The sequence below is a fragment of the Nelumbo nucifera genome, chromosome 3 (assembly GCF_055504915.1).
Source record: "Nelumbo nucifera cultivar China Antique chromosome 3, China Antique-T2T, whole genome shotgun sequence".
NCBI lineage: Eukaryota > Viridiplantae > Streptophyta > Magnoliopsida > Proteales > Nelumbonaceae > Nelumbo > Nelumbo nucifera.
In genome coordinates, this window is record NC_142651.1 from 61,231,132 (window position 1) to 61,243,250 (window position 12,119).

A 12,119-nucleotide genomic window follows, 5' to 3' on the forward strand; every position below is an offset into this window, starting at 1 on the left:
AAATTCCCTCTAATAACAATTAACAACATTTGATTGGTTATACAGATAGAAGTAAACAGAAGGTTGTTTCTAGTTGAATAAATGTGACATATAATGAATTTAATTTCCTAGAAAACGCAAACCCACAAGATCTAATCTTGATAATTTCCTCCTAATTATAGTCCTAAAACTAAGGATGCAACTAAACGCCCATCTTGATAATTGTCTATGCTTTGGAATGACTATTAAAAAATGAAGTAAAAATTCAGAAAAAAGAATCCTGTACGCAGTTTCTTATTTATAGCTCTATTGGCACTTTTCCCCTATAAAATCAATGTGTTGCCTGCAGTTGTGGCATCTTTTGTTCTATCTATTTCTTGTTCATTGGTGAAACTCATCCCTTAGGTTAGGTATTATCTGATTGTTGTCTGAGAATGGAAAGTGAAATAGCTCAAGCAGCTCAATCAAGCAATACCAAAACCTTTCCTGCTGAGCTCCGTGTTTTGATTGTAGACGATGATGCTATATGCCTTAAGGTTGTTGAAGCAATCCTTCGGATATTGAAATACCAAGGTACGTACTTTGATCTGGAATTTCATGCTTGCTTCGTTAAATCTATCTGAGCTTGTTAAATTGTTCATTCAAATGCTCTTCATGTATAATATTTTTTATTACCATGTTTAGGTGTCTTTGCTCTGGGCAGTAAAAATAGTCATCCCCAACTAGAATTGCAGATATTATATATGCCTATTCTTATTATGGAAGAAATGAACTCTTCTTTTCTTCCTCTCTTTGTTTTTTCTTCTATTTTATTCTTTGTTCTGAATATATATATATATATATATATATATATATATATATATATATATATATATATGTTTTCTTCTTTCATTTCCCTTTTTCTTTTCTGACTAGGATTCTGAAGTTGAGAAGTAAAAAGATCCTTAATTTCCATGATTTGGGCCTACAAAATTTCTTTATTATTATTATTATTATTATTATTATTATTATTATTATTATTATTATTATTATTATTATTATTTCAGCATGTTACATACTTTCCTTTTATAACACATGAATATAAGTCAAGTTTCCATTGTATATACTACAAGTTTAGTTAGAGGATGTTCTGCTTCAAAGTGCTAATTACCAGTTTTCATTTTCTTATTTCCATATCCTCCAAGATATTATATAGAAGCTTTAGCATTTGATCATTATGTATATGTGCAAACTCTACAGGAAATGTAATTGATGAAGATGATTAGCTCATAATCAAAATGCATACTAATTATCTTTCATGTATACTAATTTGTTTGTGTTGTATGTCAATCCTCCAGTATTCTGTTAAGTTATATGAAGAACTTCAATAGAAATCAACAGAAAATTTTATCTTCAAGATCCTTATAAGAAAACACAACAACAGTACTTTTGTACTTGTGATTTTTTCTTTTTTTGATTTCTAGCTTATGTTCCATTGTTCTGATTAATGATTGTTCACTTTGTCGTTTTTAGTTGTGGCTGTTAAAAATGGACTTGATGCTTTGTCAATTCTTCAGGAGAGGAAAGGAGGATTTGACCTTGTTCTCACAGATGTTTACATGCCTGGTATGGATGGAATCACTCTCCTAAAGCACATCATGGCAGAATTCAAGCTGCCTGTCATTAGTGAGTGTCACCCTTCAGTTTCTCTCTCTCTCTCTCTCTCTCTCTCATTTTCATGAAGTTGGTTAGTTCTTTGGTGATTTCTATCCCTGACTGAGATCTATCTGATATGCAGTTATGTCAGCTGATGACAAAGAGAATGTCATATTGAAATGTCTAAAAGCAGGGGCTTCTTATTACATTAAGAAGCCAATAACCATGAATGATGTTAGAAATCTTTGGCAACATGTAGTTCTGAAAAGAAAAGAGACCATTATGGAACCGGAGAGGACAAGGAGCATTGAGGGAGAATCCGATCAGAGTGTGTTTAGGGAGGATATTGAGTGTGTATCCTCAGTGAATGAAGGGAACTGGAAAAAAGGAACCAAGAGAAATACAACCAGCAGCAACGACAACAAAGTGGTTGAAGTAGGTAAAAGTGTTTCCTTCACCACAAAGAGATCAAGGGTGGTTTGGACTACAGAGCTTCACCAGCAGTTCTTGGATGCTGTCAAAAAATTAGGCTATGAGAGTAAGTATTTTCTTTGTACTTGAAACATGGCAAATTATTTCCTTCTACTTGTTTCTCTCCTTTCTCTTCTTTTCCTTTCTCATATATATATATCTGCTATGTTCATATTTTTCTTGATCCAGAGGCTATGCCCAAGAAAATACTTGAGCAGATGGGTATATCAGGATTGACTAGAGAAAATATTGCCAGTCACTTACAGGTTCGTTTTAAACTTGAGTTTGAAGAGAATTGCCATTTGGATGTTGTTGTCTTCACGTTTCTATTATAAAAAATACGTTATTTCTTTTCTTCTTCATTTTTTTTTTTTTTCTGTTTTGCTTCATTCCACATCCCACAACTAATTAAGGATCAAAATTTTGATATGGGACATACCATATTGTATCGTTGGGGTCTCAATACATCTGTTTACAGGTATTTTGGACCCCCTCTTTTTTTAATAAAAAATATGTATAAAGCCTCCCCCAAAACCAAATTTTGAAAAAGAAAGCTAAAAAAAAATATATAGAATCCAATACACGGGATACTTTTAACCATGCCCCCAACCCCTTAACCCCCCCCCCCCCCCCCCCCCATATTTATTAAAACAAGAGGGGTCTCAAAACACCTATAAACAGGTGTATTGAAACTCCAACGATATGATACGATATACCCGATACTGGGTATATCATCTCTACTGCGACGAGTCAGAGATCCTAAAAGCTACAAGTTGGTAGTTCTTATACTTGTGGTCCAGATGTACAAAATAGTTCTTACTTGACATAGAAAAGTTAAAAAGATATAAGTATTGAATTTTACATAACCTCCCTCAAATTTGAGGATGTATCCTTTCACTCATTTGGCACTTATAATTTGTTTCTTAAAAAGAGATTGCAATTCTGAGTCATTAAAAACTTAATTTTGCAATCTTATGTATGGTTTGTATCACCTAAATTCTAGCATGCAAAATATAAGAATTAGCTACAAGTTGTATAGTGATTTTTATATTTTTAAAGGATATGTTTCATATGGCATCTTCAACATTGAGATATATTGGAGAAATGTAAAATAGAGTAATTAAGATAAACCAGTTAACAATGTGACCTTTGAACATAATTGTTCATTGATGTGTTACTTTGAAGTCTTATACACCTCCCAGGCCTCTCCTTTATCCAAACCCTCTTTCGTGCATTATCCTTAATTCTCTCTCCCTTCTCATTCCCACCACTCTCAATCTGTCATGTCATCACTCCTCTCTCTTCCCATTCCAATTACTTAAAAGTATTCCTAAAGCTTCTCTCCCCTTCCCATCCGTCTTGTCCCACTTCTCATATTCCTAAGATCTCTTTCTTAAAATATCTCCCTGTTTTTACTCCATATTCACTGGTTTGTTGAAAATTGGGCTTAACTTTCTCATAAAAAACTTTATCTTCCACCTATGGGCAGTTTCCTCTTTTAAAATCCCTTGAATATAGGCATCTCTCTCTCTCTCTACAATAACAATGCATATTTCACTTTTTTTTATTAATTACATTATGGAGTTGATCTTTACTCCTACTCAAAAAAATATGGAGTTGATCTTTACTATTTGCCTTTAATACATATGTGCAATATGTCAAGTTACTTTATTATCATAAAATGAATTATTATATTTTAGTAGAAAACAATTTAAAGAGACTCAAAAAAAGGAAAAAAAAAACTTAAAGTAACATAATTATTTAATTGGTTTTAAAAAATCAAGTAACATAATTATCCCATAATTAACTTAAAGTATCTTATTTATTATCTAATTATAGCCAACTAAATTATCACAAATTTATATTATCACATAATTAAATTATCAAAAACTAAATTAGTTAATTAACCAAACTAACCTTTACTAACCTAATAATTTAGTTAACATTAATTTATTATGAACTTAATTACTTTATTCAATAAATTGATTAGCCCATTTACTAGCCAAGTAAGCACTAGGGGTGCAACTCAAGAGGGTTGGGTCGGGTTGTAGGTCAATCGAGGACCAATTCTAAAGGTGCAAACCTTAGGAACAGGCCTAGGCCAACCCAAGGTTAAGCCAAATTTATCAACCCTGTCCCAACTTGAGCTTAACCCAACACAATCGAATTAGGCTCCGACTAAGCTGGGTTTATTGGGCTTGGGCAGATTGACTAGGTTTAAAAAAGAATATATATACCCATCTTGTATTATCTTTTATTGTGCTTTATGGCCCAAATTAAGAGTAAAATTCATTGAGAATTAATATCTATAGATTCTCATTTACAAATGTACACATACATTGAAAAGATAATTTTTACTTAGACATAATACACATTTGTATGTATTGGTTCAAGAAAGCTTGGGTTGGGTCAGGCCTAGGTTGGGCTCAAACTACTGGAGACCTCTCAACCCAAGCCTGTCCAAAGTTTAGGTCTGGCCCAAGTTTTTTGGCCCAACCCAAGGACTGAAAATTCTAGCCTAACACATTAGTTTAGGCCCATACTACATATGTGTCCATTAGTTTGATGCCAATATAGCTCCGTATATTATATAATAGTTATAAGTGCAAATTAATTAACAAGTCTGCTTTAGGTTATCTATTTAATTAGGTAACTTATTTGTTCGGTTTAACAATCCTAGTTAACTTAATTTGGTAGCATAATTATTAATTCTTATTACTAGTAAAACTATAAAAGTTATAATTCTAATCTATTTAAGTAATATTTAAAAATTATAAAAATTAATTTAAAATTGTTAATAAAATAATAATAATAATAATTTTTATTAATTGAAAGTCCAACTAAATTACTCATATTATAAACAAAATTAATTTTATAATAAAATTATTTTTATAAATAAAACTAATAAAAAGTATCAATCTTAAAAAATTAATTTTTCTATGAGAAATTTATTAATTTTAAAACTAATTTTTATTAATTTAAATTCTGTTTTAAAATAATTGCATTAATAAAACTTTATAGTAGGCCCATAGCCTAACTTGGCCCATGATCACACCTAATTAAGAATTTCATAGAGCTCTTTCCACTTCATTTTCTTTAAAAAAAGTCCATACATAATAAAAATAAAGCATAGGAGAATAAGGATGTCAAGCCAATACCCTATAAACCAATTTGCATCTTAAATTAATAGCTCTTGAGTTTTCAAAATGCGTCACAAAAGATACAATTGAAAGATTGTGACATGGGTTGGGTTAGTATTAGGTTGAACCCTATAGGGTTCGGTAGGTTGGCACATGTTTGACTCAACCCTAACTCGATCCTTCCATGCTTCCACTCAAACCCATCCCAACTTGACTCAATACTATGCAGTTTTTTAACCTGTGCTGACCTATAGGGTTCAACTCGATATTGACACAACTTGTCCCATAGTCTTTCAATTGTATTTTTGTGATACTTTTTGAAAACTCAACAGCCATTAATTTAAGTTGTAAATTGGTTTATGGGTTCCAAGGTATCACTTCTCCAAAGTGAAACAAGAAAATAACCAAAAGCAAATATTGAAAAAAAAATCATATACTTTAAGGTTAGGGGTTGGAAGTCAAACCAAATTACAAGAATACTCTTTATATGTTTAAAGGTATTATGACCCAATTTCTGGGGTTAACCAAACTTAAAACCAAATTGGTTTAAATAATGAAAAACTCTAACCTAATACTACACCTGATTTTGGTTAAAACAAACATTGAAAGAAATCCTAAACTTTAAGGTTAGGGGATAAAAGTTAGATCAAATAAATTAGAAGAATACCCTTTATATTTGTAGGGATATTATGACCTGATGGGACAAGCCAGCTAAACATGCATCCGATTTGGATTAAAGTCACCGTGCAGGGCTGATTCAAGTCAAATTTACCATCTAACTTGACCCATTAACATTTGTATTAGCCACTCTCACTAGAATAGAATTTCAATTTGAATTATGATTAAAACAATTAACCATAACTCAAAAATATAATACTTGACTTGACGTGGATTGACTTAACTCAATTAAAAATGTCACAAGTTTCTTTCAACTTCAATTTTGCGTAACAAGGTGCACGGGTCCCAATGAGTGTTTGTATGATTCATCAGTCAGATCAAATAGAGATCTTGCACAACCTGTCATATTTTGACCACCTTTACAATCCTACAATCTATATCAAACTTTACCAAATTTTCAATAACGTTTCGCACCAAAAAAGAATTAAGATTGCAAGTTTCAATATTTTAATTAGGGGCTCAAATTTAGCCCATTAACAGAAGATAGAGAGAGTAATCTATGGGGCCATCTTGGTCCCACTACCAATAGTGTTCCCATATCCTATCCCTTTTTACCCTTTATTTTCAATTTGTTTGTGACTGATATTATCATAAAATACATTTGGTTATTTAGCCTAACCAATTTGCAGATTTCAGTTTTTGAACAATCAAAATTTCCTTCTTTTGCCTTTGTTTTTTCTCAACTCAATACTTATTTTGAAGACTGGAAGAGACTCATCTTTCATTATTATTAGTGGATTGAGATTGTTTTCTTTTCTAACAGAAGGACCTCCATAATGGTCTTAGTGAAGCCTTAGCGCTCCTTGGATGTAAGATCCTTGCCCACAGTTCAATTTGGACCAAGTGTTGGGTTATGGTTTCACCAGCCTATACCCCTGGGGCCTAGGGTAGCACTGTTACATGCCCTCACCTAGTCTTCCAAATCTATTATATATACAGACATATATATATATATATATATATATATATATATATATATATATATGGAAGGTCTTCAGGCAGCAGCCCTCACCCTTTAAATACGTGGCATTATAAAATTTCAATAGATAGAATCTTAGAAGAGGTTAAACTCTCACTTTTAAAAAAGTCTATCCACTTACAAAAAAGTGATAACTCCACTCTTAAAATTCACACACATAACATCCTAATCCCTAAAAAGTGGCCACTTCAAATATTATGGTAGTAACTGAATTTTATTCAAACACAACCATTTCAAAAGTAAAGATTAAACAAATAATTTAACATACAAATATTTAAAATATTAATACTCCTTGGCTTCACTATTCTCAAAATGAGGTATAAGCCATTGTCATTTCCATTTGCAAGTGATCCAATCGAGTACCTTTTAATTTCCTCTTCTCAGATCAGTTTCAATTTCTTTAGTTTTTTTTTTTTTTTTGTCTTTAAAGAAGAAAAGACAATTTTATGAATGATCACACCTTGCCCCTCAAATATACTAATGATATCGACGGTTGAAACCTTTGTTTGGCTTTGAAGGCCTATGGACTTGTATTTGTGCCGTTGGAGGCAAAGTTGCTTGTTCCACATTGAACTTGCATGTATTTTCTCGTAGAATGAACTTCAGCTTCTTTGCTACAAATTTGATTTTTCCATAGGAGAAACAAGTGACTAGTCAGTTCTCATACAATACTTCTTTGTAGGGTTTCATTAATCTGTCTCCAATTCGCTATACTTAATTTCTATATTTCAAGTTCATATTCCAATTCACTATCATTAGCCAAATCATCTGTCACTACTAGTGCTACATCTTGATTAATCACGGAGCGGAGTCATTCACCTTTTCAAACACCTGGTGGGAATTCACTACACCCATATCTTTTCCTTCTCAACTAGCACAACCGCCCTAATATTTTCTTTTTGAAGTTCTAGTCTTTGGTTCTTAACAAGAGTCCTTATGTTGTTTCTGTCTCCACTAATCGAGAAATCCTAAGCATAAAAGAACTAAACTGCAATGATTTGTGAGACAAAACAAAAATTTCACCTAAGATATTTCTAATCCTTTCTCTATCCATAGCTTTCTTGGCAACTTGATTCAACTAATCCATACTGTTTGTCATTGCATCATTCAGATCCTACTGTGATTTAACCATTGGTGTAATAACATGTTCACCATCTATGCAAAGGTTGGAATCTAAATCCAAGATATTTCCAATAGGCTGAAAGACTACCTTTTCCTTCTCTTTGCAATTGCAATATAGTTAGATTGATTCTCAAAACTCTCTCTACTACCTGAGCTATAGATCTCAAATATCCTTGTAAAGATTAACAAGGAGCCAAGGGAGGCTAATCCATATTGGAACTATATATAGAGGGTTAACACCCTTGGTCAAATATCTAAAGTCCAACGGAAAAACCTAAAGAACTCACTAATCAATCCTTCCTTCAATTGTTGGTTATTATTCAAACTCAGTGCATGGTTTACAGTTTCAAGCTAGGTTTGATGCCTACAAATATAGTGGGCACTACATATCAATTTTGACCAGCCATTATACCAAAATCTAGTGTTGCCTCTACCAACCAAATATGCTGCAAAACCTCTTCTTTAAGCCCACAAATTTGTCCCCACATCCCTAGAGTCAAATGGTGGGTATTCAAAACTAAGATGCGCCCTTTTATATATTTCCATAAAGATTTAGTTTTAGGAAGGAAAGAATAACTCTTTTATATAACTTTGTGTTGCCATTGTGCATGAAATTTAGAATATAACTTTTTAAAAGAATTTGTTGTATTTGTAGAAAAAAACAAAACAAAAACTATTGTACAAAAATTTCTGACTGTACTATAAAATAATAACCAATAAGTAAAACATTCTTCCTTACAAACTTACTAATTACCATGCTAAAATGCCCGATACAATTTTTTAAACATATATGTTTTTTCGTGAAATATAAAATTAGTAGCAAGCAAAATGTGTTAAGGAAACTAAATAGTATTTTCACTACCTTAGGCTGTGCTTGGAAACAATGCAAATAAATGTGAGTGCAAATATATAGAGTGTAAAATGGTTCATATAAATTGCAAAGTTGGGTTAGTTTTGCACTGACAAATTTACTTTCTTACCAAACAGACTTTTAGTCGTAATGGATGCAAACATGAATTTCAAAAAAGCATATGCTTTTTTTTATCAAAAGCCAACTTGAATGCAAATTTACTTCTTTTTTATTGATGTACTTTTACATCTTATTATCAATGTAAATATGCATTGATCTGTCATTTGTAAATACATAAATGTAATGTTGCCAAACACCGGCAAAAGTGAACCAGAATGCAAATTTACCCTGAACCGGGATTTACACTCCATTTGCATCGTTTCCAAATGCAGCCTTAGTATCTTAAGATTGCATTTTTCCAAAACAAAGAAAACTATCTTTGTATCTAAAATCACTATACAATTGTTCAATGTTACATACATTAGGTTTTCATGTCACAATGCAATAGTATCAATGGATTTTTATATCACAAATCAACAATCCAATGATTTGACTGGTAACATTGAAGATCAGAGTCTATAAAAGCATAACATGAAAAAGTTTCAATGTTTCTTGTGCAACATGGATGATAGGATAGTGATTCACAATAACACCAAAGACTATTATTCGGTACCATAAAGTGTGCAACACATTTGTAACTTCCATTTTGTTTACAGTAGAATGAAGAAAAATAAAACGGTGCCATGTATGTTTGGTAAAATAGGAATGACACTAGTGATTTTTTAAAGTAATAATATTGAAGTTAATCCAAAATTCAAAGAAAAATCATTTGCTTCAAGTAGTAGAAAAATGTGAAGAACAAAAGTAGCGTTTCGAAATTGTATTGTTTCTCTTGTACAGTTATACTTCATAAATTAAAACCAAGGCAAATCATAACACAACTAAATGCTTGTTTAGCAAGAAAGGAAACAAAAGTTACAAGAGGTTTATTTGATTTTTTCATTTTAGATAAGACTTTGATGGGAATGAACCCAAATTTTATCCAATGTCTTGTTTATGCTATGTGCAAACAAGACATTGGAGATACTATATCCCAAATTTTCACTACTACACTACAAGGAACCATTCAACCTAAAAGCTTAATTTGTTAGGTAAAGATTCTGAAAAGGTTTTTATTCTCTAACACACCCCCTTTCATGAAAGCCCATTGGGCTTGAAGTGTGGATAAGAACAAGTGGAGGTTCCTGAATAGGCTTTTATTCTCTAACCAAAGCAATATTTTACATGTAAAGTTAAGCATCTTAAGTTATTGGATAATGTATAATGATATTCTTTGGCATGCATTTTATAATTAGTTAAAATACTTAGCATGCTATTATTTAAATGTCATGCTCTAGAAATCATCATGATAACTGTATGATGCATAAATTAACTATGTGTTAAAGAGTTTCAGCTAAATAGTTTTGCTCCATATCTTTAATATGGTATTTTTCTTTCATTCTACATTTTTCGAATCAGATTTAGACCCTTCATGTTTCATATTCATGGTTTTTACATTCCCTGGAATTGAATGCATGTATATGTGAGTTTTGTTGTGCTTTGACATATTTGTGTGTTTCTTATCATTATAAGCCATCATATGGTTAGCAATCACATAAAATAAAAAGTAGGTTTCCTAGGTTGAAAAAGGTTATTTTTTTCTTGATATACTAGGTTTATTTATTTGAATACAGTGAATTTGGTAGGCTTATTTAGAGTTGAATCCTTAAATTAATGTTTCTAATATGGTTTTTCCCTCACCTTATTTATGGACAATGGTGGCAATACTCATCACAATCTGTAGAAATACCGCATCTTCTTAAAGCGACTTAAGCAAGCAAGCCAAGCTCCTGAACCAAGTGTAGCAAGATCCTTGATTAGTAAATCAAGCTTTGCAGTAGGTCATCCTTCACTAGTGCTCCACTTACAAGGTAGACTTCCAGAGTTGCAGGATACTCAACAATTTACTGGAATGTCATTCAGGCCAAGACACGGAAGTTCTCCAATGTCTCAATTACATGAACATTCAATTTCAGCTAGCAATCAGGGGAACCTGAAGAAATCTAATTTTCTTGAATCATCTCTTGATCAACGAAATGGTACCAAACATTCAGGTTTTGAAGTGAGATCCCACATTGTCACAACATCTTCCTTGCTCGGTGATACTTCAAATAGTCATAGAAGTGGTGAAGATATAGTGCAGATGAACCATCAACAGCCTCAGATGCAATCGAGACCATTTGCCAGTAGCTCACTAGTTAATAGAAACATGGGGTCATCCAACAACCATAACCAGGTCCCTTATTTCAATTACACCAATTATAACCATGCTGGAATTCAGATTGCAAGTGCTGGAGAGCCAGTTGGATTTGGTAAAACTGTGCTCTTTGCTAATAGACCATCAAAGAGTATGAGTGGTAGCTACAACTCCATGAATGAGATGCAAAAAGGCAAGGGAATTGTCACAGCAACTGGGAAATATCCTCCATTTCTCGAGTTTGGCTCATTTCGTTCTGGTTTTTCTCCTCAAGGATTGGATTCTTCGTGTGGTTCCCAATGTGCAAACCATTTTCAGATGATGTTTCCTTGTGTGATTCAGAAACAACAACCTTCGATCCAATCATTCCTCAATGTGAGTAATCAACAACAACAACAATCTCTAGTGCCATCATTCCCCAATGTGATTCAAAAGCAACAACTTCCACTACCACTACAGCCATTGCCTGAACAGAAAAGACCAAACTTAACCGAGTTTGAAAGTGAACTTGATAGCCTCTTAGACCTTGTAACAAGCAGCCCTGACATTGAAAACACTTCAGCTATGCAACCATTTGATGAAATTAATGATCTCTGCGCTATCCTCAATCAAGTGGATCAGGATGATCAGGCATGTACAATGCTTATTTATTTAAAACCTGTCTTAATTTTCTTTACTGTTGGAAAGATGGCTTCCCTCTAGATTATTTTGTTTAAATCCTGGTAGTTCTCCTCACTAATTAAACTTTCTTTCTTTCTATTTATAGAGTCAAGGTGGTGAAGTACTCATGGACCCGGACTTCAATATCAACGAATATCAGATGGATGACTTGTAAGTTGGCCATGAAGAAGCTTTTATAACAAGATTGGATTCTCTTCTTTAGAGTAATGAACTTGTATATAATAATGTGAACTTGGTTATTTTAGTTGCTTAGTTGAGAATGTAGATAAAGAGTTTGAAGAACAATAA

General features: G+C 32.5%; 1 protein-coding gene across 1 annotated transcript; it reads left to right on the forward strand.

Annotated features, from left to right (window-relative positions):
- The first annotated feature begins 413 nt into the window (after nucleotides 1-413).
- On the forward strand, nucleotides 414-12,119 carry LOC104609453 (uncharacterized). Its single transcript, XM_010275778.1, has 7 exons — nucleotides 414-552; nucleotides 1,492-1,644; nucleotides 1,757-2,152; nucleotides 2,275-2,351; nucleotides 10,698-11,780; nucleotides 11,917-11,981; nucleotides 12,077-12,119. The coding sequence occupies exons 1-7, from the start codon at nucleotides 414-416 to the stop codon at nucleotides 12,117-12,119; spliced, it is 1,956 nt and encodes a 651-aa protein (XP_010274080.1).